Source organism: Balearica regulorum, chromosome 28 (assembly GCF_011004875.1).
Source record: "Balearica regulorum gibbericeps isolate bBalReg1 chromosome 28, bBalReg1.pri, whole genome shotgun sequence".
Lineage (NCBI taxonomy): Eukaryota > Metazoa > Chordata > Aves > Gruiformes > Gruidae > Balearica > Balearica regulorum.
The window spans coordinates 3,012,006-3,038,471 of NC_046211.1; the positions used below are offsets into that span (position 1 = coordinate 3,012,006).

Genomic DNA, 26,466 nt, shown 5'->3' on the forward strand with positions numbered 1-26,466 from the left:
GCTCCTCTCGGCCCTGCCGAAATCCCACTGCAGCGACTCTGCCCCAGGACACGGAGCTCTTGCACCGGCTGCCATCCCGAACCTCTCGCCACCGGTTCCTCGCTCCCCTTCAGCACCGCGGTCCCAGCGAGCCGACAGCGCCCGGTCCCGTCTTACTCCATTTGATTTCCCAGACTTGATCATCAGCCCATGAGGAGGTTCCCGCAGGTGATACGGATTCTCGAGCATCGATGCTTCCTCCGGCTCTCTGACGCCCCGGGACGCATCTCCGCACCTCGCCCCGTGCGCAGACCCGTTGCACGTGGCAGTTTGCTCCTGCCCGAACCCCCGGAGAGGTACGGAAGCTTTTTTTTCTCTCCGCTGGCTGCCTGCAGGCCAGCAGACACGCTGCATTTCAGGCTTAAGTCTTAGAATTTCCAACATTTTCTCCATTGCCACGCTGGAAACCTCCTTACGGAGCTGGGCAGAAGGTTCTCCGGCCGCGGAGGTAGGGCCGAGGGTCACCCGCAGGCACCCGGGGAGCAGCGGCAGGGCCGAGAAGAGACCTTGGGGGGCCGCCAGGGCAGCGACGCTCTCCCAGCCCGCCCTACGATTACACTAATGGCGAGAGCTTGGAAGAGGGAAAGAGCGGCTCGTTCCCAGAAGCCGAGGAGCAGAAGAAAAAGGCCGGCGGCCGGCGCCGCTCGCCTCCTCTCCTCCCTGACCGCGATGGGAACAACCGCGGCTCGTCACCCTGCTACCGGCGGGCTCGACGCAACCCCCTCTGCGGCGCCGGGAGCTCCCTCTGCAGCACTCCTTGCAGCCTTCCTCCTCCTCCTCCTCCTCCTCCTGCCACCGCCTGGGGCCGGTGGGGCGAGCGTTCCTCGCTAACTTCTGCTTGTTTTCTACGTAACTTTAATTGCAGGGCACGAGGAGTAAAACCACCTACCACCAGCAGCAAGTGGAGTTTTGCACAGAGATTCCTCGGCGTTGGGCTGAGGCGTCCCTGCCTACGTGTGCACGAAATCCGGCGTTATTTATGGAAGTGAAAGAGTTACGAAGGAGAAGATTACAGGCTGAGTATACCTGGAGTAACACAGTGACTTTGATTACAATTACTGACACTGCTGGGTGAGGTGTAATTAATATCGCGGAGTAATTACATGGTTACTTCATCTGTTTAAAAAATATATAAATAGCCTCTGCTGAGTTTTCAGTGAAAGCAGCAAACACCGGCCCCAGAGCCGGAGCCCGGCAGCAGCAGGCGGGGATCTGCGCAAGGACCCGGCAGAGCCCAAACGCGACCCCGGGGCAGAACTAGGGAGGAAAAAAGGGAGGAAATGGTGAAAGCAGAACAGAAAATAGCTGGTTCCAGAAGTAGCCTGGTGACGCCCAAGGGAAGAACATCAGCAAAAGAAAAATAAAGTGTGAGGGGCTGCGTTTCGGCAGGCACGGGCGGCGGCTAATGCCGATCACCGCGCCGTTGCCAAGACGGTGCCGGATGGTGCCGCTGATTCCCACCGAACCCGGCGGAAGCGGCACGAAGCCGACGGGCTTTGTTTTAAACAGATGAAGCGCCTTTTCCCGCTACTACATCGCTTGCCAGCGAGCCCCCGCTCGACCCCGGCGGATTCGGCGCTGCCGGCCGGGCTCGAGCGCGGACGTTCCTGGCGCAGGCGGAGGTGGTTGTAGCTGATGGGGGGTTTCATCTGGCAGTTTTGAGGCCGCCACAAAGAGCCCGGTGGCTTCCCAAAATGTTGGGGAGGTGGGGGGGGGGAGCTCCTGGGCAGGCGGCGATGTCAGCACCTGGAGACCCCCCCCCAGCGCCCAGGCTGGCCCGCCAGCCCCATCACTGGCCATCGCCGCGTCGGCCGGGGGCAGCCCCGCATCCCCACGCGCTTTAGGCACTGCTTTCCCAGCTCCGGCACGCGTCTCCAGGCAGAATGCGACACCCAGGACCAGAAAGAAGAAGCGTCCCTTGTTCTGCCCGGGCAGAAAACACTCGCGGCTCTGGAGAACCGGCCCCCGCCCCGGCCCCCGGCCCCGGGCAGGTTACGGCCAGACACTGTCACCCGCCCGACAATGCGAGGTGTGTGGGGGGGGTTTCACGTGGGTCCCGCTAAGGAGATGGGATGGAGCGTGGGCAGCGTAGGTCAGAGCCTGTGCAAGAAACCCCCACGACGGCATCTGCCCGGTGGGGCTTTGCGATGGTGAGAGGGGCGGGGGGCAAGGGGAGCCCCCCCCCCACCCCCGGCAGGGTCCACGCAGGGGAGGAGAACTCTCCCTCTGGTGTCTCCATTGCTTCAGTGCTTCTGACTTGGTTTGTTTTCAAACGTGAAGACCTGAGATTGAGCGTGGGTTTTCCATCTGCCACCGGATGCCACGGCGCGGGCTCGCCCGAGGCGTCGCCTGCCGTCCCCTTCCTTCACCACGTGTAGAGGCACCTGAACGGGGATGCGATTCCCGGTACCGAGGCGTTGGCAAAGCTCCGAGCGTCACTCGGCACTGCTGGTCCCCACCGGCTCCGGCTGAAGGGTCCCGCGGCGGCGATTCGAGGACCAGAAGAAAGTCCACGGAGACCTCGGGACCCGCGCAGAAACGCTTCCCCTGTCCGCGGGGGGGGCTGCGGGGCTGCGTTTTAGCAGCTGCTCGAACTCGTGTAAGGGGTGGGGAAGGAGGTGGAACTGACCCCGATGGGGCTCTCGGAGAGAGGAGTTTGGGGGGTGCCCACGGGCACGCCGACCCCCCGCGCCTCCAGGACGGCGGCGAGCAGACGCTGCTGCTGCTGGCGCAGCATGTCGGCCATCAGCAGGGGCAGGGAGTTGAAGCTGGCGCTGAGCTGCTCCAGCTTGGACTCCAAGCTGCCGATTTGCTTCTCCAGGTCCTCGCTGCGGTCGTTGAGCTCGGTGATGAGGTCGTACATCACGTTCTGCATCTGGGGAGGGGACAGATGGGATGGCGGAAGGGTTAGCGTCGTGGCTGGAGGGGTCGGTGCCGGTGCCGCGGGCAGAGCCGAGCTCTTTAACCCCTTTCTGGGAGCAAAGCCCCCTGGCAGCCCGTCCCGGGAGCTCGCGGGGCGCTCTGCCCACAGCTCGCCTCGCCCCGCGACATTAAAATGAGGAAACCCCGCTCCGCGCGGGGAAAAGGGCGGCCGGCACCGTGCTGCCGAGCAACGGTACCCCTGGCCGGGGCTGCGCGAGGGGGCGCAGGGAGCAAAGACCCTCCCTGGAAGCAGGGCGACCCCCTCGCCAGCCCCTCCTGTGTTTCTCCTCCCGCCTCGCCGGGGCGGCCGTCCCACGGCAGGTATTCCCGGCTGGCATCCGCCGAGCCGCAGCCAGGTCCGCTTTAGCTTTTCCAAGCGCAGAGCAACGCTCGGGCAGCCCGGCAGAGCCGAGAGGTCGCAGCAGGGACTTGCCTTCGAGAGGTCGACCAGGGTGTTGGCTTGGTCGCTGAGCTTCCTCTGCTCCATCTTCACGCTCCGCAACCTGGGGAGAAGGAAAGAGCGAGACGGCTGTACCCCCTCCCCGATTGCAAAAGGCAGCCGGGACATCTCCCCGCGTCCCGAGCGACGGGAAATTGTCCCCACGCCCCTGCCAGGGGCTGAGGCTCAGCATCTTGACGGTTGGACTTGATGATCTGACGGTTGGAGTTGATGATCTTAGAGGTCTTTTCCAACCTTAAAGATTCTATGATTCCACGATCCCGTGATTCTATGACCTCCCCCAGCCCCCCCCCGGCGCGGCGCGTGGCCCCTTACTGGTGAATGGCTTGGAGGAACTTCCTCTGATGCTTCCTGACTTTGGCGTGGTCAATCTTCTTCAGCAGCTTGGTGTGCTTATAGATGAGCCACGTTTCCCGCAGGACGTTGGCCGCCGCGTTCTTGATCTGTAAGAGGAGAGTTGGCTGCAGGTCACCGGCCCCAGCTGCGCCGGCACGCAGGATTTCACGCAGACACCGGTCTGGCTCCGCCGTGAGCCGCTGGTTCGTGAACCGGTGCTGGGAGAACACTTGAGTCGCCCCAGCTGGAGCGAGGCGCTCGGCTCCGCTCCCACGCGGAATCCTGCGCCTTTGCAAGGGATGACGGGCAGCTCGAACGGGAGCGAAGGGCACGCAGAGCCACCCACGCCGAGCGGCAGGTCTCAGCCCCCGGTTCACCCGCATCCCCATCCTACCCCGCACCAACGCTCCGGCACCGGGCTCCTCGCCCGCGTGAGAAGCCGTACCTTAAAGCCTCGAGAAAAATTTCAAAAACAAAAAACAAAACCAAAAAACAAACCCAAAGTTTTTCTCAATTCCTGCATCCATCTGCCACTCTTGGCAGGTTCCGGCTGGGCTGCCGGCACGAGGACGCGGCTTCCGCAGGCTCCCCAGCTAAACCGCAGCTCTGCTGCTCACTCCAAGATGAATTGGCCGCCGTCTGCCTGGCGCAGAGCCCGCGGATCCATATCCACGGCCGGGGGAGCGAGGCCGACCGGCTGTTTGCTTTCCCGGCCCAGCCTACGCCGAGGGCCCCGGCCATCCCCGGGGCGTCAGGGCTCCTGGCGGCACGTGGCTCTGCCCAGGGCTCTACTCTCGGGGGTGAAGCGGGGTGCCCCAGCCGCATCCCCGCGCTGGGAGGTTGCTCTTCCTGACCTGATGCTCGCTTTGCCCCCGTCCCCTCTATAAAATATCGCTCCCGCCGCAGGCGCTGTCAGGTTGCGGATCCTTCGGCGTAACGAAGCCGCTGAGACCAGAGACCTCCCGCAGCCCCCCCGCACGCTGCCAGGGGTGCGACGCCAGACCCCGTCACGACCAGCGACCCCCGCGAACTCCCCCCCCGCCGCAGCTACGGCCGGCGGGTCCCTCCCCAGGGACTGACGCCGCAGGAGCTCACGGCACGGCTCTCGTCTGCGGCAGGCGAGGCACTGCGTCACCGAAATCCAGTTATCGTCCTCACTCTGAGCTAAGTGAGATCATGCTCTGCAAGAGGAGGGGGTCTGCATCCTCCCGGGGCGGAAACCACCCCCCCCAAAAAAACCAACGGGTGCTTTCTCTCGGGGGTGCAGCCAAGCATCCTGCATCGCCTCAAGCCCTGGGACTGGTGCCGTTTGCTTTCGCCGTAACGCTTGCGCCTGCGCTGCATCCGAGGCGCTGGGACACCTTCCTCCTGCCGTGGCACCCGTAGGACCCACCCCCAGCGGTGCCACCACCTTCCTGCCCCACCACGCTACCCAGGGGACCCACACCCCGGGGTGCCACCACCTTCCTCCCGCCGCGGTACCCCGCACCCCCAGCTCCCACCCCCCCACGGCACCTTACCCGCTTGGTCAGCTGCGTGTCCATCATGAAGTTGTGGACGTGCTTCTCCGCTTTGGTGAGCTCCAGCTTCCTGGCCACCACGGCCACCACCAGCGCCGTGCAGCCGGCACCCTGCGCGGGGACACGGGTCAGGGAAATGGTTTAGCACCCTCCAGCACCCTCCTGCCACTGCAGCACTCCCACCCTTAACCAACTGCAACCCCCTAATTAACCAAAGGTCCATGCCCCCCCAATCATCCTAATGAGGTGTCCTTGAGCGGCTGACGATGTGCCGGGTAATTAACGGGAGAGGCAGATTTCCGAGGTCGGCGGTGATCAGCAGTGAGCCCTCTCCTCCCCAGCGCCCGGCGGAGACGGTGGGGCTAATCCTGCTTACCGGTGGTGCTGGGGGCCAGGGACCTGCACCGGGCCGGTGCCCTGCAGGCTGAGGAGCCCCCCACGCTCGAAGGGGGGGGGTCCGGGGTGGGAGAGTGGTGTGGAAGCACCAGGCGCCCTAAGGGAGAGCGGGGAAGGGGACCCCTGAATCGGGACCCCCCCCCAAATCGCTGCGTCTCCCAACAGCGCCAGCTGGGAGCTCGTTTATCCTGGTGATTAGGGCTGGATCCGCACGGCAGCCGTCATCTCCGGCGCGTATTTGTCTTTGGAAAGCAAAGGTGCCAAGCCTCCGCTCCCCGCGGCGCTGCCGCGCTCTGCCTGCCGCTGCCCGTACCGGCTGAGCCGCTCCCCCCTCCCGGCACTCTGGCAGAGACCCACGATCCTGGCAAACGCTCCTTAATTTATTAAAGAGTCATTCATTAACATCATGCTCTGAGCTGAATCCTTTAGCATCCCCGAAGGTCCTGCTGCATCCTCTCGGCTCCCACCGCTTCCCTCCACCCAGCGGGCTGGCTGCCCCCCCCCCACCTCATCCCCCAGTTCGGGGTGCCCAGGGGAGCCCCCGACCCCCCCCCCAGGTCCACGCCGGGTGAGTGGCCGTGCGGGCACTGGTGGGGTGGGGGGGACACACACGACAGAGACTTTGTCAGATGATGCCGCAGTTCGAAGGAATGGCTGGCGGGGGGAGAGCTCCAGGAGCCCCCTCAGCTGAGCCGGTGGCTGGGAAACGCCGCCACCCCCCCCCCCCAAAAAAAAAAAAAGGGATTTTCTCCCTCATTTGGCTCCTATCAACAGCATCAGCCTTGCTGGCGCCTGACCTCATGCGAGGCAGGTCAAAGACTTGTAGATAATATAAATTAATATAAAATTAATACCCGCCGGTGGGGCCGCCTTGGCGGCAGAGCTGAGCACGGCCGGTGCCGGGTGCCGGGTGCCGGGTGCCAGCCCAGGCTGCCCCGGCCGGGACGCCCCGCAAGCCGGGATATCTCAGGGGCGCCTCGGAGCAGGTACGCCGGGAGGCGCCGGGGGCCGGTGACCTTCTGGCCGTGAGGAAACAGCCGTGGCGGAGCGGTGACGCCAGCGGGAGCGCAGCGGGGTGGAGGGGTCCCAGCTGGTCCCGACGCTCGGCAGGAACCGGCAGCATTTGGGATCGCTCTGGGCGACGGGAGGCAGGCGGTGCAGGCAGGGCTGGCCAAGGGACGCTCAGGGGCCCCTCTGCTCCCTGGGGATACCCCCAACCCCGCCGCGGTCTGGCTGCCCCCTCCCTCGCCGAAGGTGGGTCCAACTCCACTCCAAATTCACCGGCGGGGACCGCAGGGCAGAGGACGGGCCGGTGTCCCACACCGCGTCCCACGGGACCGCAGCACCCACCAGGCACGCGCCCAACCCGCACCGGCCCCTCCTTAACCAAACCACGTCCTGCTCCGCGCCGCGCTCCCGGTAATTGCGATTACAGCTCCGTCAGCTCCCGGGAGCCAAAACCCTTACACCTCGGGCAGGGACAAACCGGCCAGGAAATACGTCCCTGTAAATTCTGGCGGCCCTGGTGCCGCGGCAGGGACAGGCAGAGCCCGCGGGACGGGCGATCGGCTCGGCACGGCCCTTACCATGATGCCGGTGAGCAGGCAGACCCCCTTCCCGCAGTAGGTGTGCGGGACCATGTCGCCGTAGCCGATGGAGAGGAAGGTGATGGAGATGAGCCACATGGCACCCAGGAAGTTGCTGGTTACGTCCTGCTGGTCGTGGTACCTGCCAAGGAGACGCGGGCATCGGTGTCACGGCAGGGGACGGGCACGGCCGCGGGGAGCAACGGGGGCTGCTGCGGCACGAGGCTGTGCCGTGCGACAGGGACCAGGGATTAACTACGCGGCAGGATGCCCCGCAGCGACAGCGGTTGCACAATTTCTGGCGCAGGAAAACCCACATGGATAAAATCAAAGTGAAAACTCAACATAAAGGGCTTCTGCTTTCGGTCAGACCTGTCACCAGATCCTGGTCCCGCCGCCTGTGTCCCCGGTGCCACGTGGCCCAGCAGCAAGAGCCGGCTGACGGGAGAAACAGCCGCAGCTCCGCAAAGCCCCCGACCGTGCCGGCTCCCTGCCAGCATCCTCCGCCGTGTCCCCCCACCACCACGGAGCCCGCTCCCCCCGCACCGCCCCGGGGGGGACGGTGCTGTCAGCGGCCCCGGCAGAACCGCCGAGGACGGATCCTGCCAAGCGTCCGGCACGCACTTGGCTCCCGGACGACGCGGGGGAACAGTTCACACGCTCGAGACGAAGCACACGTGGAGCGGACGTGGCTTCGGGGACGCCGCAAACTTTCCATGGCCGTGTCCCTGCCGAGCTGCGAGGTCAGCGACCACCCCGACCGGCCCGGCAGCCGGCTGCGGCTCTTCCGGCAAACATGCAACCGGGGGCCCCAGCTGCCTCCGGCTCCCCAGGGCCCGGCCAAGCCGCGTGGGGATGCTCCCCGGGGGATGCGGCACCGGCTCCCGGCAGCGGAGCAAGGGGACAGCCCAGCTCGCGGTGGGACTCGGCCCCAGGCCCCGGGGCGGGAAGGGACACGGAGCACCTTCACCCCGCCACGGCCAGGACGATCACCCTCCTGCCTGCACGCACCCCTCTCCCTGGCAGGCTTCTCCCAGCCTCCTCGCGAAATCATGGGAGGGAAACCAGATGGAGCTTTTGGCAATTCCCCCGCCCCGGTCCATCCCAGCTCCTCGCTCCCAGAGCAGTTGGGTTTTCTCCTCTTCCGAAATGTTTTCGCCCCCCCCCCCCCCAAGTAACCAGAGACCCGAACGCACCGTCCTGGCGCACGAGCGAGCGCCCTCAGCCACGGCGAGAGCCGCTGCCGCGCTTCGGCAGGGCAGCCAGAGCCCGTCGCCGTGGCGGGGCTCCCCGAAATCCCAGCGCCAGCAGCAGCACGCGCCCCGCATCCCAGCCGGCGTGTTTCCCCGGGAAGGGCTGAGCCCGGCCCGCAGGATGTGAGCTCTCAAGTGGCAGGGACGACCCTGGGAGCATCGTGCCAGGGAAGGGGGTTATGGCACAGCCGGCCAGCCGGGCGGCTTCTCTTCCAAGAAGCACTTTGAGCAGAAGGAGCTGATAAACAGGGGAGCGCGGCACGTGCCGTGGCTGCCGTGGGCAGGAACAGAGGCCGCCCGCTCGCGCCGAGGGCTGCCGCCGTCGGTTAGACCCCAGCGCCAGATTCCATCGCCCCCCGCCTCTCGTTCGCCTGCCCTCGCCACGGGCACGGCCGCTCCCCACCAGCGGGGCTGCCACGAGCATCGCCCCAGCCCTGCGTCACGCCGCCGCCAAGCCGAGCATCGCCGTGCCGGGAAGCTGCGGCGGTGGCAGTGCCGATTTGGCTGGATCGACCCCATCGGTTTGGGTGGCACCGCCGCAGAGCTCCGGGCTGGCTGCACCCTCACCGCGGGGAGCGGGGCCGGCCGCACGTGCGCGCACGTGTGCGAGGGAACGTGCGCGAGGGCACGTGTGCGAGGACACGTGCGCGCCGTTGGCGGGCAGGGCCGGCAGCGCTGCCGGCACACCGCAGGCAGCTCTGCACGGCGGCCGGGCGAGCGGGCGATGTTGCTAAGCGACTCGCTGCCTTCGGAGAGCTGCGGCCCCCCCCGGGGCGCACGGGAGGATGCCCGGCAGCGACGCTGTGCCTGCGGGCACTGGAGCAGCCCGCCGTGCCGGGGGGGACGTGCCACGGCTGGGCCGCCCCAGCCCGGGGACAGCCGGGACATTGCCATCTCCAGGGGACCCGGCGCTGGCTGGGGACGGCCCCACAAGCCACAGCAAACTGGTTTCCAGCGCTGGCGCGGTAACCCGCCGCCGGCGGGGACGTGCGCCGGGTGGCCCTTGCAGGAGCCGCGCGGCACCAGGGGCTGACGCGCGCCCCAGGGAGGGTGCGTCCCTCGGGATCCCGGGAGTCCTGCACCCACCGCCCCCCGGCTTGGTGCGTCCCCCCAGGCCGGCGCACCCCCAGCCTGCCTGCCTTCGCGTCTGCCGCCCTGGAGACAGAGGGAGGCGGCGGCAGCTCGTGGCAGCTGCGGTGCCGGTGATCTGCAGCGCTTCGTCTGCGTCATTTCTATTATTATTTTTTTTCTCTTTTCCGCTAATGGTTCTTTATTTACATTGCGTTTTGCAGGCTAAGCCCCCCCAGGTGCAGAATCAGCCCCCTGCGCACCCCCTGGGAGCCCGTTCGCCCGCTCCCCCTTTAGGAGGCACAACCAAAAATCTGCCAAACACAATTAAGCGGCGCACGACTATCCGGCACATCCCGAGAGCATCGTTAAGGGAGGCAGGAAAGCAAACGCAGCCTGTAAAACCTCGTAAAATCTCAACATGCCGCTTCGCTCCGCTCCCACGGTACTCGAAGCTGTTCCCACAGCCCTTCGCAGGGTGACCGGTGCCGGGGGTCCCACCCTGAGGAAGAGGAGGGGTGACCTTCCTCCCGCCTCGCAAGGGCCCAGAAGCGAGCTGGGGGTCCCGGGGGGGGAACCCCGGGGTGCTGGTTCCAAGGTTGGCACAAAGCAGCCGCAACAATTTAAAGGGATTCGGCGCGATTTCGCTAATCCACGGGCACCAGATCGTAACACACGCGCTCGCATCGGTCGGGCGCTTTCCCGGAGTCCGGCGCCGGCTCTGGGGAAACCGCTGCGGCACGGCGCTGGGGTGGGTTGGGGGGCCCCGGCACTGCCCCCCCCCCCCCCCCAGTTCCCCTCGGGGAACAAAGAGGTGCCGGCGCGTCCCTGCGAGATGGCGGCACGGCGGTACCCACCAGGGCCGGTCGCCACAGCAACCCCCCGCCGAGCACGCCGATGCCGGCGTGATGCCATCCGGCAGTGGGTTTGTCACCGCGGTGTTGTCATGGCAGTCGCTCGTAGCGAAGCCAAAGCCGGAGCCAGACGCTGCCGCTCGCCAGCTTTGCGGCGCCTCCGGCCTTTCCCCGTGCACGGCCCCCCCCCCCCCAGCTCCCGCCGCTCCCCACGTGTGGTGTCGTCCCCCCCTGCGCCTCCTCGGGGCTCCCGCACCGGCCGGCACCGCACGCTGTCCCCTCGCGGGGGGTCCCCGTTGTCCCCAGGACGGGGCTGTCCCTGCCTCCTGCGCGGGACGGGGGGATCACCGGTGGGAACCCACGGCCGCCCCAGGGCGCCGGCACGCCGCGGCTCCGCCGCGTACCCCAAATCGCCACGCGTCCCGCGCCACCGAGCGTCCCGTGCCTCACCCCACGGCCCCTCTCACCTCTCGCAGACCCGGACCGTCCACGCGGCGATGATCCAGAGGGAAATGCTGAAGACCAGCAGCACCGTCCCGGGACAGATGGTCATGAGGGTCTTCATGACGAAGCGGGTGTTGAAGTTGATCTTGTTGAGCGCCCCGATGCTGCGCGAGGAGGCGTCGGTGAAGAGCTTGCTGTGCAGCAGCATCACCCGAGCGATCAGGTAGAGGCGCAGGAACATGGGGATGGACAGGATGATGTCCACGTCCGCCTCTGCGCGGGAAGGCGTGTAGGAGAAAGCCAGGCGGGCTGTCCAGAAAAACTTGTACTCCCCGGGGATGGGGTGTATGGCACAGACCAGCATCTCCAGGCTGATGTAGAGGATGCGCTCGTACGTCATCGCTATCCGCCAGTCGTCGGCGCCGTTGTCGATCACAAAGAGCTGCCGGGATGTAAAACCACACGGTTACCGGCGGCCCCGGCCGACCGTACCCCACCAGCACCCCACCGCGGGCAGCAAGGGGGCCCGAGGCCAGGAGGGCTGGGGACGGAGCGGGGAGGGAACGGTGGGAATGAGCCTTCGCCGTCCCCTCCGCTGCTCCGCCCGCCTGGGGACACCCCAAAACCCTTCAGGGTGCCTGGCCTCGAGCACGCGCCCCGGCACAGCTCTGACCCGCTCCCGCACGCCGGCCGGCAGGAGCGAACGTCCCGGCACAGCCCCCTGGCCCGGGGCACAGGACCGGGGCACAGGACCGGGGCACAGGACCGCGCAAGCCGAGGTGCCGCAGAGCGACAGCGCGAGCCGCCCCGGCCCCTTGGCTCCTGCCGGCGCTGCACCGGTGTCACCGACAGCCGCCACGCTCCGAGTGCCGGGGCAACTTTTGGGAAGGGAACGCCGCAGTCGGAGCACCCGGCTGCTGGCAGAGATGGGATCCGGTTGTCATAGCAACCGCCGGTTCATCCTGGGTACCAGCTCATCTCCCTTCGCCAGCGATGGAGTCGGGGTCTCTGCGGGAGCCGGGGGGGACGGCAGCTCGGGACGGCCCCTCCGGGACGCCGCCAGACCCCTGGGGGACACCCCCCCCCCCCAATCGGAAAGGGCCCGCCAAGGCAGGACACCGGCTCGTCCCTGGCGCAACGGGGCCAACGGTGTCACCTACGGCAGCGGGGACACACTCAGGGCCACTCCGTGAGCAGCGCTTGGCAAAGACGCCGCTGGGAAGGGATCCAAGGGAGACGTGGCAGCCGGCACCACCATCGCCGGCGTGTCCTCGACCCTGCAAAGCGTGGAGCGACCCTGGCTCATTCGGGGGGGGGGGGGGGGCTGGAAGCGCCTGCAGCTACTCCAGCCCGGGTGGTGGGCGGCAGCACGGCCCCGGCTGGCGTCGCGCCTGGGAACAACCCTCCCGCCCCGCCGGACGCCCCGGCACACCTGCGCCAACCGCTTCACCGGCACGGCACAGCGCGCGGGGCTCTCCCCGGGGATGGCGAGAAGCCGCCAGGACTGACTCACGGAGCGGCCGTCCCCGGCCACCTCCCTTTCTGTTTGGAAAGCTCCGCTCCTTTTAGCTGCTTTGTTTGAGAAATTGTTTATAAAAATGCTCCAAGCTGTCAAGGGAGATCCTCAGGCAGTCAGCAAGCTGACAGCCCGTTCCTTCCTGGAAAAGGGTGTTAAAAATAAACAAATCGGCAAGAGGAAAAAAGGCAGGGAGCCTTTCGGCTACGGGAGGGGGGTTTGCAACGGGCCAGGTTGGGGAAGGGACGGAGCGAGGTGGAATTGGGGCAGGTTCCCCCCCCCCGTGCCACCCCTCTCGGCCCTACGGCGCATCGCTGCGGGGTCCCGGCAGCACCCGACCGGGCGTCCCCAGCGTCGGCCACCGCAGCTCCAGACAAGCGAAGCACCAGGAAAGGTGCGAGAAGCTGCGGGGAGGCGGCGGGGGGGGGGGAAAGGCTTCGCCCGACTAAATGCACAAAGAGAACCCCGAGGGCAGGAGCGAGGGGCGTCGTGCTCCCCCAAAAGCCCCCAACCGGAGCCGGCAGCCCCAGCAGCGCTGCTCGCCATCACGCACCGCAGCGACAAACGTGGCGCTGGCAGGGGACGGCACCACGGCGGCGGCAGACCCTGCCCTGGGGTGCAGAGCAGAGCCACCGGACCGGGACACTGAGACGGGCGGCACCAGGAGCGGGGTCACCCCTGCCCGCCCCGGCAGCGCTCAGCTGTAACGCAGAGCGAGCGACAGAGGCGATTAGCAGCTCCGTGGCCTCGCAGCGCTGGGCAGAGCTGGGAGGGCGAGGGGGGGGGGGTGATGGGCACGGGGACACCCCGGGGACCCGCTGCCGTCCCAGCCCGTTGGGTGACAGCAGGCGCAGGCGGGACCCCAGGGGCCGGAGCCAGGACCCCAGGCACAGCGATGCCCCAGTCCTGGAGAAACCGAGGCACAGGAAGGGCTGGAAATAACCCAAAGGACTCGGCAATTAATGCAATTAATAGTGAGGGAAGAGGCCAAAGCCGCTGCCGTGTCTCTCCTGGAGGGCGGGGAGGTCTGGCAGTGCCGTGACGGGGTGAGCGCAGCCCCCGCTTAGGCGAGAGGGACGAGAAGCTGAGGATTCCAGCTCTGCCGGCCCCGCCGGGATTATCGGCAATCCCTTTACAAGCACCTAAGAGATAATAGGGCGATCAGCCGCCAGCGCGGCTTTGTCCGGAGCAAATCGACTCAAACCGATCTCATTCCCTTCCCTGCCAGCGTCACCAGCCGCGGCAGAGCCACCGGGGCCACGCGGCCGGACCGTGGCGAGGTTCAGCACCCGCAATGGCACGGCGCGCGTGCTCGGGGCTGGGGACCCCACGGAGGGACGGTGGCGGGAATTTCAGCTCCGGGGGCGCGGGTGGAGCAGGGGGGAGAGGCGGGAAGCCCCGCTCGGGTGGACGCTGCATTTGCACAACCCGTTCCCGAGAACAACAACAAGCGGAGGAAGCCGGCGAGCACCGGGGCACGGCCCGCCCGGCTGACCCCAACCGCCACCACCCCGGGGTAAATATTATTCTAGGGAAAAATCAGAGCTCTCAAATATTTGCTTTGAGCAACGCGCCGCCGGGCTCGGTCCCCGCGCGGGCAGGCTGAGCTGCACGGGTGGCTCCCGGGAAGGTCCCTCGCAGGCAGGAGACAGGCAGCGTGCGGGGGACCCGTCCGCAGCCCCCACCAAAGCTGCCCCATCCCCCAGCCTCGAGCGGGACAGGGCGGGATCCAGCGGGCGCTCCGGGCTGGGGGGCTTTGGGGTCCCTTCCCGGGATGCTCCTTCTCCTCCCCAGCCAATTCGTTCCTCCTCTCCCCAAAACAAGCCGGCAGCGTGCCGAAGCTGGATCCCGCAGGGAAGCGCAGCCTTCCTGCAGCAAACCGGGAGGCCGTTCGTTTCCCAGCAAGGCCGGGGCAGGCAGGGAGGAAGAGAGTGGGCAGCGCTGATTAGGAAAGGATTTCACAGCTTTCCTTGGCACCTCGGCTGGTCCGAGCCCTTCCTGGCTGCAGCCTCCCCCAGCCGCCGGCAGCACCCTGCAGCCGGGCAGACCCCTCGGTGTCCGCCATCGCGTCCCCCAAGAGCCCCCCCCCTCCCCACCGCCGTCCCCCGGAGACCCCTCAGTGCTCCTCGAGACCCCGGCAAGGCGGGAGGAGGCTCCGCGCAGGCTGCGACCCCGCGTCCCGCACCCCGCCGGAGCGGCCGACAAACCTCGCAGCCCGCCCAGGCTCGGCGCCGGCGACGCCGGGACCTACCTGCACCTCCCGCGTGTGGTAGGCGATGATGAGGCCCAGCAGGATGACGGTGGAGAGGCTGATAAGGCATTTCAGGGCCAGAGAGAACATGGAGTCCTGCAAGGCAAGAGCAGGGCGGGCGTTAGGGAGGGACGCGGCCGCAGGACCGTGCCGGTGCCGGCCGCGACGCCGAACTCCGGGAAGATGCTGCCTCCCCCCAACACCTGCTCGCCCCCCCAGCACTGAGCACCCCCCCCCCAGCCCGAGCGGCTCGGCACAGTAGCGAGAGCACCGCCGGCACCGCGGGCAAGAGCGGCCCTTTCTCCAAAACATTTTTTTTTATTTATTTTTTTTTTAATCCGATTCTGCCAAGTGTAATTACCAGCCTCCCCTCGCTGGGACGCACGACGCCAGCGCCCCGGCTGCATCCAGCGTGAGCCCAATATTAAGGCACCCTAATGGATGGTCTAATTAGATCCTCCTGCTAATTAGCTCTAGGTAAATTAAACCAGCCCCTGATTCACTGGTGACCAAAGCAGCTGCTCCCTGCGACCCTGCCGGGAAGAGCAGGATTCACCGGCCCCTCTGGACCCCGCTTGAGTCTCCGGCAAGTCCGTGCTGCTGCCGGTCACGACGCGGCCCCGCCGGTGCTGGGGCACGCGCTGAGCACCAGCAGCCCCTCGCCAAGGTGTTATCTCCAGCCGACCGGCCCTGCCACCGCACCTGACCCACCCCCCCCACCCCGTCCCCAGCACGCCGAGACTCGTGGCACGCTGAGACCCGGCACGCTCGTGGCACACCGCGTCCATCCTTTACTCCCCAGCACCCCGGGCTGCCTTCCCCGGTGTTCTCCATCCCCACAAAGTATTCGAACGCGGAGAAGGGACCATTTTCCGTGGAGGCGGTGAGGCATTGTTAACGACTTGGCTCCGGCCGCGCAATTGTGTGGATATAATGGCTGGTGCTGAGAGAAGTGCCGGGGACCAAACAACGGCTATTAATAGGCAAACTCCGGGGCAGGGCTCGTGCCAAGGCTGCTCCGGCCAGACCCTTCCCAAGGGCGCTAATCCTGCCTGCCCAAAGCACGGGCACCCCGTAGGGCTGGCGGGTCCCTGGAGGCGCAGCCACCGCCACCACGGCAGCCGTGCCACCCGGGGACCCGCCAGCCCTCCCGGCAAAACGTTATCGGCAAAGGCTGTCGCGCACCCACCGCGTTCGCCGATGCCTCCTGCCAGCGCCGGGTCCGGAGGGACTCAGCAGAAAGAGCCGCTGCCGGATCCCAACGCTGGCGGCAAACGAGAGGGGGGACTCGGCCGAACCGCGGCGACGCTCAGCACCCCTGGCAGCACCGTGCCGCGACAGGCGAAACTTGGCCAGCGCATCTCCGCTTCCCGGCTCAGCCCCAGCACCCTCCGGCCTGGGGAGCACGCAGCGGTGCGGCTGCCGGCCTCGGGGCAGAGCTGGAGCTGGGCCAGGGCCGGCAGCGCCGAGATCCCCGTCCGCACAACAGCTGCCGGCCCCGGCCCTGGGCACTCCTTCGGTCACGGCCACGGCCCTGCCGGCGAGCTCTGGTTTCCCACCGGGGGCTATCGGAGGGGATTTATAGACGGTCGCCCGCTGCCGCAACTCCAGCCACGGGCCTGACCCCCCCCTCCCCTGCACCCTACAGTTGTCGGCACGAGCGTCGCGGCGAGCGGCAGGCGCCGGGGCAGGGGTCGCGGCCGCGGGCGGTTACACGGCGGCAGCGCTGACTCACGGGGTCTTCCCTGGCTGACACAGCAGCTTGGCGTGACGGGGCCGGCGAGCACGGCAGCGGCGCTGCCGGCAGCTCGGCGAGGGCGGCCGGTCTCCCCCAGCACCGGGCACGTGGGCCCAAGGAGCCCGGCGAGGGCGGCCGCGGCTCAACAGGTAGCGGGCGCGGGTGGGGGACGGCGGTTTGGCCCTGCTGTTGCCAAAAGGGAGCGGGAACCGCCGGGGAAGAGGCTCCGGCAGTGAACCGAAGCGAAACATCCTCCTCCCCCGGCGGGGGAGCCAGGGATGCGGGCTGGGCACCGAGGCGTCCATCCCTCTGCCTCGGCCGGAGCGGAGGGAACCGCTGCCGGCAGCCCCGCGCGCTCCCACCGACTCCGGCAGCTGCGGGCAGCCGGGGCTCGGGAGCCCCCCGCCGCCAGCCGGGCACCTCTGTGGGGAGGCGGCGGGGTGCCCTGCACCCACGGGACCCCCAGCCGCGTCCCTCCCTCCCTTCCTCCCTCCACCTGCTCCAGCTCCGTCACCTCCTCCACCCGCGCCGCCTTCCCCGCCGCCCGCACCGGCTAACGGCAGGAAGCGGCGAGCAGCCCCTTCGCACCCCGCTCCTTCCCGGCACGGGGACCCCCGCCGGCCACCCCCCCAGCCCCCTCGGCACTGCCGTCCCGCTGACGCCCATGGGTGCCACGCACACCCTGCCGGCGCGGGTGCCGATGCCTTCCCCTTTCTGGATAGGTATAAATAACATGACAGATGTCTATACAAAGAGTTATTCATATCGCTGCCAACCAGCGCAGCCCGGGAGCAGGAGCTGGAAGGGGCGTGGGGGGGAGAATTATAAATAAAAGACACCGTCCTGCAAAAAAAAAAAAAAAAAAAAATAAAGGGGAAAAAAAAATGGAAGAAAGAGGTGTGGAGGAGGAGGAGGAGGAGGAGGAGGAGGAGGAGGAAGAGGAGGGAGGGGGGGGCTCCGCTGCACCACCGAGGGCACGGCGCCTCGAAGAGTGTGCCTGGCCGGGCTGGCGACGGTCACCGCAGACCCCGGCGGGTTGGTCCCCAGCGCTGATGGCGCATGGGGCAGCCCCGCCAGGACCCGGCGCAGCGCCCGCCCCGGCACACGCCAGCCGGCACCGGCCTTGGCGGCCCCCGGCCCGGCGCTCGCCCTGTCCGACACCTGCGGCCGCAGCGTCCCCGTAAGGCCCCGGGGCCGCCCCGTTGGTCCCCAGCCGGCCCGTAGGGCCCCGTCCCACCCCGTACGGGGCAAACAGCTCCGCGTTTCCCCGGTGGGACACCATACGGGGCAAACCACACCGCGTTCACCCCACCGGGCGCCGTCCAGCGCCGACGGCCCCGCAGCCACCCGTCCCACCCCTCCCCAGACCCATCGGTACCTTGGAGTAGAGCCCCCAGGAGAGCTCGGTCTCGATGACCATGACGACGATGCCGAACATGCCGAAGATGAGCGCGTAGTCACTGAGGCGCTTCCTCTTCTCGAAGAGCGCCCGCCGGTGCCCCAGCCGGTAGCCGATGTTCTGCGCCTTGCGCTTGGGCCCCTTGGCGAAAGCGGCGGGGGCCGGGTGAGCGGGCGGACGGTGGTCGGGACGGCGGGCGGCGGGCGCGTGGTTGTCCTCACGCGAGACGACGATCTCGGGGGGTCCGCCGGCACCGAAGAGCTGCAAGGGCTGCGCCTCCGGTTCGGCCTCGATGAGGTTCCTGCGGGATGCGCTGAGCCGGCTGAGGGGCTTCATCACCCCCCCGCTGTACTTGCAGGAGCTCATGGCGATCTCGGTGAAGGGGTTACTGTCCCGCCGGTGTACCAACGGGCTGGGCTGCCGGTGTTTGCCGCTCCCCGCCCCGGAGCCCGCCGGGTGGTCGCCGAGGTTGAGCTGGCTGCCGTGGCGGGAGGAAGGGTGGAGGGCGGCGGGGGCGGCGGGAGGAGGAGGAGGGGCCCGTAACGACCCGGGCGAGGAGTGCAACAGGCTGTGCTGGAGCGGCGGCAGCGCGGCGGGAGGAGGCGGCGGCGGCGGCGGCGGTGACCGTTCATCCCCCGGTAAGGGACACGGACACCGACCGTCCTCCTCCAAGTCCCCCACGCCCGAATCGTGGAGATGCCCCGATGTTTCCATAACGGTTGTACCGGCGCCGATTTACCGGGCACCGGTTTCTCTTTACCGGCCACCGACCCCGCGAGCTGGATCATGAATGGGCGCCGCGCGCTCGTCGTCGTCGTCGCCGCCGCTGCCGCCACCGCCGCCGCGAGCTGCCCGCCGCCCGCCCCCGCCCCCGCCCGCCGCCGCCCGCCGCCCGCTGCCGCCGCCGCCGCCGCTGCCGCTGGCCCGGCCCCGCCGCGCCATTGGCCGCGCCGGGGCTCCCCGCAGGCTGACATCATCCCCGCCCGCTCCCCGCTTCGTGTATCCCCCCCCCCCCGCCATCACCCTCCTCCTCCTCCTCCTCCTCCTCGCCCCCCCCCCCCCCGGTTCCTGCATCTCTGCGGGGTCGTTCGGGATTTGTAGTCTTGCCGGGGCGCACCGGTACCGGTGCGCCCCGGCAAGACTACAAATCCCGAACGACCCCCCCCCCCCCCCGGGGCAACAGGGAAGGGGCTGCGGGTCCCTCTGGGCATCCCCCAAATCCACCCCTGCCCCCCCCCCCATTTTCTAAACCCCCCCTAATCCCCTTCTGGAGGCTGGAGATTACGGGCAGCAGCTGGAGCCGGGAGGGGGGAGATGACACGGGTGACCCCGTGTCCCCAGTGCCACCCCCCCACCCCCCCGGAGATGTCCCCAAGGGGGGGTGCTGGACACGGGGCTCGCCTCCCCAAGCCTGCAGCCCCCCCCCCCAAAATACACACCACCCCCACCCCCCGGCCGTCCCCAGCTGCTGCGGGAGAGGAGCAGGTATTAGGGCAGGAGGCGTCTGCTTGGGAAGCGGATAATCCGTGGGGAATCGGCGGCTGGAAGCCTATTAAATACACCAGGGAGCACCCAGCTGCACCCCACCCCCCTACTCGGGCAGCGGGAATTAAACTGGACCGGCCCCCCCCCCAAAGCTGGGGAGCACACACAGGGGGTGGGGGTGCAGCCAGAGGGGCATCGCCCGTGTCCCCCGGCCCCGGGAGGTGTCTCCCCCCCAGGGAAATGAGACGCAGACCCCGGATCGCAGCAGTTCTCAGTGTCAGAATTTTATTTGTGGGGGGGACGCCGCGGGGCCAGGTGGGGGGACGCGGTCCCCGAGCCCCGGCAGAGCGTCACCGAGCTATAGCCGGCTGCGGAGCGACTGCAGCAGCGTCTCCAGCTGCTCGTCCAGGGATCGTTTGTCCCCGTCGTTGGTGATCACCCAGTCGAAGGCCACTCCCTGGTCCAGGCCGCACTCGGACTCGGCATCGTCCACCCCTGGGGAGGAGCAGAGCCCGGGCAAGGCCCCGGAGGAAGGTCAGGATCCGTCCGTCCATCCCCGCTGCAGCTTCACCCCCCTGGAGCTGGAGGGCTTCATCCAAAACCTCCGGTTCCCGCAGCCAGGGGTCTGCGGCGGAGGCACCGGAGCCGTGCCCGTGGGGCAGCCGCGGTGCCGGCACCAACCCGGGTTTGGCGCCGTGCTTGGGGAAGCAGCGCTTGCTCGTTCACTCACCGGCGACAAAGACCCAGTTCCTCCTCTTCCTCGTCTCCTCGGTGGCCGCCACCCGCACGGTCTGCACCGCGTCCCCGTAGTTGTCCCGGAACCACTGCACGTCCGAGAGGCGCCGCGTGTCGCTCACCACCTGTGCGGGGGCTCCGTCAGCACCCGCCCCGCGCCCCCCCCGGCTCCCCCCACGCCCCCCCCCCCGCCCTCTCACCCACACGGGCTGCGCCGCCCCCTCCACCGCCATCCTGCAGAAGAAGCCGGGGTCAGCGCTGCGCTTCTCCTCGCCCCAGCGGATCATGTCCTGCCGGTACCTCTCCTTGTAGGCGCTGGCATCCAGGAGCCGCTGGAAGTCCAGGCCGTGCTCCTGCGGGGAGAGGGGGTCAGCAGGCGCGGCCTGTGACGTGGGGCACGGCTCGGCACGGCTTGGCACGGCTCGGCACGGCAGCACGGCGTGGCACCGTTCAGCACAGCGCAGCACGGCATGACAGCTCGGCATGGCGCAGCGTGGCGTGGTATGGCACGGCACAGCATGGCGCGGCACGGCGTGGTGCAGCATGGCACAGCTTGGCGCAGCACGGCACAGCTCGGCGCGGCACGGCATGGCACAGCATGGCATGGCACAGCTTGGCATGGCACGGCACGGTATGGCACAGCTCGGCGTGGTATGGCACGGCACAGCATGGCACAGCACGGTGTGGCACAGCTCAGCATGGCACGGCACAGCGTGGCACAGCTTGGTGCAGCACGGTACGGCACAGCTCAGCACGGCACGGTACAGCACAGCTTGGCGTGGCACGGCACGGTACAGCACAGCTCAGCATGGCACAGCATGGCATGGCACTGCTTGGCACAGCTCGGCACGGCACGGCACAGTGTGGCACAGCTTGGCACGGCACGGTAAGGCCCAGCTCAGCCTAGCACGGCTCGGCGCGGCGCGGCAGGGCCGGGGGTACCTGGGCGTACTGCTCCTTGAGGGGCCCGGAGAGGCGCAGGACGGTGCACACGGCGGGGCCCAGCCTGCGGGACAGGGGTCGGTGGTACCGGGCCCGGCCGGCTCCGCTCGGGCTGGTCCCGGCCTCCCCGCCCCCCCCCCGCCCGGTACCGGCTCCAGCCCCGCCCCCCTGCCCGGTACCGGCTCCTGCCCCGCCCCCCCGCCCGGTACCGGTTCCTGCCCCGCCCCCCCCGCCCGGCTCCGCCCCCGCCCCCCCGCCCGGTACCGGCTCCTGCCCCGCCCCCCCCGCCCGGTACCGGCTCCGCCCCCGCCCCCCCGCCCGGTACCGGCTCCTGCCCCGCCCCCCCCCGCCCGGTACCGGCTCCGCCCCCGCCCCCCCGCCCGGTACCGGCTCCGCCCCCGCCCGGTACCGGCTCCGGAGCTCCTCGGCCACGAAGTCCTTCCCCGACTTCCTCTTCCCGCTCAGCAGCAGCACCGCGAGCGGCGCCGCCATCCGCGCGCCGGCCACGCCCTCGGCCACACCCACCGCGCGGCGGGGGGGGGGGAGGGGGAAGCCCAGCCCGGCCCGGCCCGGCCCGACAGCGCCCCCATTCCCCCCCCGCGGACACACGCACGCCCCCCCCCCGCGGCGGGGGAAGGGGGAGCCGAGTGGTACGGCCCGAGCGGGGGGGGCGGGGCGCGGCGGCGCTGACTCCGCCCCTCCGGCGGGGGGTGGGGGTGTCTCCCCTCACAGCGCCCCCTGCAGGGCGGGCCCGGCCCAGCGCCGCGTGCCGCGGGGGGGGGGGGGCGCCCCAAAACCCCGCCGGGTCACAGCGGGCCCTGGCACAGCCCAGCACCCCCTCTGCCCCCTGCACCCCCTTTCCTCCTCTGAACCCCCCTTTCCCCTACCATCCTCTTCCCCCAGCACCCCCTTCGCCCCCTGCACCCCCCTTCCCCTGCACCCCCCATTTCTCCCCCAACACTCCCTGTTCCCCCCCAGCACCCCCCACTTCCCCCCAGCACCTCCCGTTTCCTCCCTCAGCACCCCCATTTCCCCCCAGCACCCCCCTTTCCTCCTGCACCCCCGTTTCCCCCCCAGCACCCCCCATTTCCCACCTAGCACCCCCGTTTCCCCCCACTTCCCATTTCCCCCCCAGCACCCCTTTCTCCCTGCACCCCTCATTCCCCCCCAGCACCCCCATCTCCCCCCCAGCACCCCAGTTTCCCCCCCCAGCACCCCCATCTCCCCCCCAGCACCCCCATTTCCCCCCCCAGCACTCCCCATCTCCCCCCCTACACCCCCCATTTCCCCCCCTACACCCCCCATTCCCCCCCAGCACCCCCATTTCCCCCCCCAGCACTCCCCATCTCCCCCCCTACACCCCCCATCTCCCCCCCTACACCCCCCATTTCCCCCCAGCACCCCCATTTCCCCCCCCAGCACCCCCATCTCCCCCCCCAGCACCCCCATTTCCCCCACTGTCACAGCTCTGCCCAGCGGTGACTTTATTGTACGGTGGCAGCGCAGCGTCACACAGCGCATCCGGTCGGGCACTACCGAGCCCCGTGGGGCACCACGGCAGCCCCAAGCCCCCCAAAAACGGCCCGCGGGGAACCCCCTTCCCTGGGGGGGGGGGGACACACGACGAAGGCTCTACCCCCCCACGCCGTGCTGCCGTGCGGCTCTCCAGCCCCGCTCCTTCCCGGTGGCGCTGCGAGAGATGGAAGGCCGTGACGGGGTGCTGGGGCTCGGACCCCCCCCCCCCCCGGATCCCCCCGCCCAGCACCGCCCGCCCCGGCTCACCCGCCGGCCCCGGCGTAATGCCGCAGCACGTAATCCTCGAAGCCGTCGGCCGCCTCCTCGTCGCCCCGTTCCTGCCGCGCCACCTCCTCCAGCAGCTCCTCCACGTCGTCCACGAAGTCGACGAAGCGCAGGCGGTCATGGGCGAAGGCGCCGTCAGCCCCGAAGGCGCCGTCCAGCCGTGCCGCCAGCCCCCCGAAATGCCCCCCCCAGCCCAGCCGCCCCATGAAGCCCTGCAGCAGCTGCAGGAATTGCGCCTTCTGCACCGGCTCCAGCGCAGCCCCCAGCACCTCCCGGCCCTCCTTGCGGGCGCAGTCGGCCACCCCCGAGCATCCCTGGGGCGCCTGGTACCGGCTGAGCGGGGGCAGCTCATGGGGGCTGCGCCGGGGGGGGCTGTGAGACGACTTCCCCCAGGCTTTGCCTGGCTTGCGCTCCCGGGGGGACCAGGGATCCTTCCCGTGCCCGTGGGGTTTGCTCTGCTCCCTCCTCTCGCGCTCGTGGGGGGCCCCCCTGGCACCGTGCCGCTTGTGCCGCTTGCTGTCCTTCTCCGCCTTGAACGGCTTCTTCCAGGGCCCGGGAAAGGGCTCGGCCGCCTCCGCCTCCAGCTCCCGGCCCAGGCGCTGCTCCAGGGCGCTCAGCTCCTCCACCAGCCCCTTGAGACCCCCGGGGCCCCGCGCCCGCTCCAGGGCACCCGCCAGCTCCTGCCGCACCAAAGCCAGCCAGCCACGCTGCCGGGCACCCTCCCACCGTACCGCCTTCTCGCCACGGGCTGGGGCGCCCGTGCCGGGGGGCCGCTCCACTGCTGGCTCCCCAGCCCCGGGTCCGCCCGGCGTCCCCGCGGCCCGCAGGCGCTGCAGCTCAGCCCGGGCATCGCGAAGCGTGGCGGTCTCCCGCTCCAGCGCCGCGTGCAGCCGCGCGTTCTCCACGGCCAGGCTCTGCCGCTGCGCGCCGGCTGCCGCCGCCTCGCCCTCGCTCTTCTGCAGCAGGGCGTGCAGCTCTTCCTTGTGGGCCTGCGGGGGGGGGGGGGGGCTGTGGGCCGGGTGGGAGGGGGAGAGCAGCGTCCCGGACGCGGCAGCACCCGGGTTTCCCGGGCACAGCTCCGCTCACCCACCTGCAGCTCTGCCTGCATGAGCCGGATCTCCTGGTTCTCCTTGGCCAGCTTGTCCAGGAGGAGGCTCACGGACTGCACGCTCTGGGGGTCCCCGGCGTCCGACGGGGGGGGCTTCTGCTGCGAGTCCTGCGGGAGGGGAAGGATGGGAGCCCTGGGGCTGCCGGGGGTGCTCCGGGGGGCTGAGCCCCACTGCGAACCCCTTTCCTTACGTTGCCATCCGCAGGCGGCGGTGGCTCCTGCTCCCCAGCCGCCGCGTCCCGGCTCACCACGTTCTCCACGGGGCCTGGGGAGGAACCGGACGGGAAGGTCTGACCGTGGCCCAACGTCCAGGCTGCTGGGGAGCTGTGCCCTGCCTGGGCAGCGCGGTCCCCTCTACTCACCGTCGGCTGGGTCATAGGTGCCACCTGGGGAGAGGAAGGGACAATGAGGGGGACACCAGGACCCCCGCCCTGCCCCTGGGACCCCCACCCTGCCCCTGGGAGCCCACTCACCGGAGACGATCAGCAGCCCCACGGCAACCAGCGCCAAGGCGCCCAGCAGGTACCTGCTCATGCTGAGCCCGTCCTCGTCACCAGCATCCGGCGTCCCCCGGTGTGGGGCAGATGCAGCGGGGGGGGACCCAGGACGGGGCTCGTGGCCCTGCCGTCGCCGCAGCCCCTCCACATCATCGTCACTGCTGTCGCAGCTCCCCTCATCCACTGGTGGCCCTGGGGAGGGACGGGGGGGACCTCCAGGGAGGGTCTGCACCCCAGCACGGACCCCCCCCCCCCCCCCGGGCTGGTCCCTTGCGAAGGCCTGACCTGCTTTGGGGGTGTCAGGGCACTCAGCATCGGACTCCCCCTGCTCATCGCCGTCCGGCACACCAGGCTTGGTGGAGCCGTCCAGGGTGGGCGCTGCCCCGGTCCCGGGGTCCCAATGCTCCTCTGGGTCCTGCAGACACCGGTGCTGGGGTGTCAGGGATCCCCCCCACCCCGGGGCGAGCGGGGCCCCAGCCCCCCCCCCCCCGGCCCCCAGACTTACCCCCCGCCCTCGGCTGCCCTCGGGGCGCTGGCTCTGGCCGGGGCAGGTGGCTGCACCAGGGGCGGCTACAGCTGGGGAGAGGCAGAGAGCGGCAGTGAGCTGGCGGCACAGGGGGACACCGGCACAGGGGGACACCGGCACAGGGGGACACCGGCACAGGGGGACACCGGCACAGGGGGACACCGCGTCTGCCCCGTCCCCACAGCTGCCACCTGCCTGTGATGGTGTCCTGGGTGCCGCCTTCCTCTTCCTCCTCCTCCTCCTCCTCTGGCTCCTCATCCTCAGCCTCGTGGGAGGCCGAATCCTGCTCCGGACCCACCGTGTCGATGGGCAGACCCTGGCAGAGGGACGGGCAGGTGGCACCTTCGACCCCAACCCTCATCTGCCTCCCCCTGCCCGCCCTGCCCGCAGCGGGGTGCTGCCCCGCGGGGTCCCCAGCTCTCACCTCGCTGCCCGCCAGCACCCAGCTGCCCTCCGGGTCCCGGGAGTCCAATTTCTCCGCCATGGGGACGGTCCGGAGCCACCTGCAAGGAGACGGACGGATTTGACCGGACTCACCGGGATTTCACCGGGAGAGCCGCGGTCCCTGCGACGGCCAGAGCCCAAACCCCGCGGCTGGGGATCCCCGGCTGCTGCAGGGAGCGGCTCCGGTCGAAGCACCGGCCGCCCCGGGAATACCGGACCCCCCCCCGCCCCCGTGTCCCGTCCCACCCCCGGCACCAGCTGTCGCCGCGGGGTATTTTTAGCCGGGTGATGCCGCCCGGCAGGTGGGCGGGGGACGCGGGGCCCGGTATGGGGACACCGGGACCCCGCTCGGGCTCCCGCGGCCCCGCAGAATGGCGGCGGTACCGGGAGGGGGGAGCTCGGGCAGCCCCCGCCGCGCTTCACCGGCCCGGGGGGGGGGGTGGGGGGGTGACGGCCCCGCCGATGACACCCCCCCCCCCACCCCCCGTATGCGCGGCCGCGGCACCGGGCGATGCCCGTTCAGGCCCTCTGCCCGCCGCCCTGCTGCGCAACACCGGGCACCGAGCGGGCCCCGCTCCCGGTTCCGGCCCCGGCCCCGCGCGGAGAAGCGGGATCAGCCACGGCGGCCCCGGGGCCGGGCGGTACCTGCTGCCGGGTGCGGCCGCGGGCCCTCCGGTAACTGTAACTGTCTCTCCCGGTAACTTTCTCTCCCGGTAACTTTCTCTCCCGGTAACTTTCTCCCGGGGCCGGTCGCCGCCCTCGGGAAGGGGCGCGCACGTGACCCGAGCAGCCAATGGGCTGGCCCGGGGGGGGCGGGCACGTGAGGCCTCTCCGGTACCGGGGGGACACGCCCCCCCCATCCCCCATCCCCCATCCCCCATCCCCGGCGGGAGCGGAGCGAGACACGGACAGGCGCGTTTCAACGTTTTATAGTGACGGTACAAAAGTTTCCGTTAACGATCGGCTAAAACGGGGCGGGGGAGGAAGGCGGGGAGGAACCGGGAGCATCTGGAGGAGGCACCGGGACCGTTCACAGCCCCCGGGGGGAGTCACGGATGGCGGTGGGGGCTGAACACCCCCCCCCCCCCCGCAATGGCACTGACCCCCCCCGGGCAGAGCTGGGGGGCACCGGGGAGCCTCAGCCCCC

General features: G+C 69.4%; 2 protein-coding genes across 4 annotated transcripts; both read right to left on the reverse strand.

The window, feature by feature from the left end:
* Nucleotides 1–1,098: 1,098 nt before the first annotated feature.
* Nucleotides 1,099–18,610, reverse strand: KCNN3 (potassium calcium-activated channel subfamily N member 3). Its single transcript, XM_075737457.1, has 8 exons — nucleotides 17,762–18,610; nucleotides 14,646–14,741; nucleotides 10,902–11,320; nucleotides 7,260–7,401; nucleotides 5,278–5,388; nucleotides 3,737–3,864; nucleotides 3,395–3,464; nucleotides 1,099–2,914 (listed from the first exon to the last, which is right to left on the reverse strand). Exons 1-8 carry the CDS (start codon nucleotides 18,494–18,496, stop codon nucleotides 2,618–2,620), a joined length of 1,998 nt encoding a protein of 665 aa, XP_075593572.1. The 5' UTR covers nucleotides 18,497–18,610; the 3' UTR covers nucleotides 1,099–2,617.
* A 925-nt stretch (nucleotides 18,611–19,535) lies between these two features.
* On the reverse strand, nucleotides 19,536–26,194 carry LOC142598558 (phosphomevalonate kinase-like). 3 transcript variants are annotated; one of them, XM_075737453.1, is made up of 14 exons: nucleotides 25,965–26,194; nucleotides 25,300–25,378; nucleotides 25,071–25,191; nucleotides 24,855–24,925; nucleotides 24,635–24,764; nucleotides 24,326–24,541; nucleotides 24,215–24,238; nucleotides 24,044–24,117; nucleotides 23,835–23,960; nucleotides 22,727–23,733; nucleotides 20,945–21,008; nucleotides 20,203–20,355; nucleotides 19,998–20,127; nucleotides 19,536–19,762 (listed from the first exon to the last, which is right to left on the reverse strand). In XM_075737453.1, the coding sequence occupies exons 1-14, from the start codon at nucleotides 26,177–26,179 to the stop codon at nucleotides 19,626–19,628; spliced, it is 2,547 nt and encodes an 848-aa protein (XP_075593568.1). In that variant the 5' UTR covers nucleotides 26,180–26,194; the 3' UTR covers nucleotides 19,536–19,625. The 3 variants fall into 3 exon arrangements, with proteins under 3 accessions (XP_075593568.1, XP_075593570.1, XP_075593571.1); XM_075737455.1 differs by lacking the exons at nucleotides 22,727–23,733; nucleotides 23,835–23,960; nucleotides 24,044–24,117; ... (5 more) ...; nucleotides 25,300–25,378; nucleotides 25,965–26,194 and adding an exon at nucleotides 21,354–21,473; XM_075737456.1 differs by lacking the exons at nucleotides 20,945–21,008; nucleotides 22,727–23,733; nucleotides 23,835–23,960; ... (6 more) ...; nucleotides 25,300–25,378; nucleotides 25,965–26,194 and adding an exon at nucleotides 21,354–21,454.
* Between the last annotated feature and the right edge of the window lie 272 nt (nucleotides 26,195–26,466).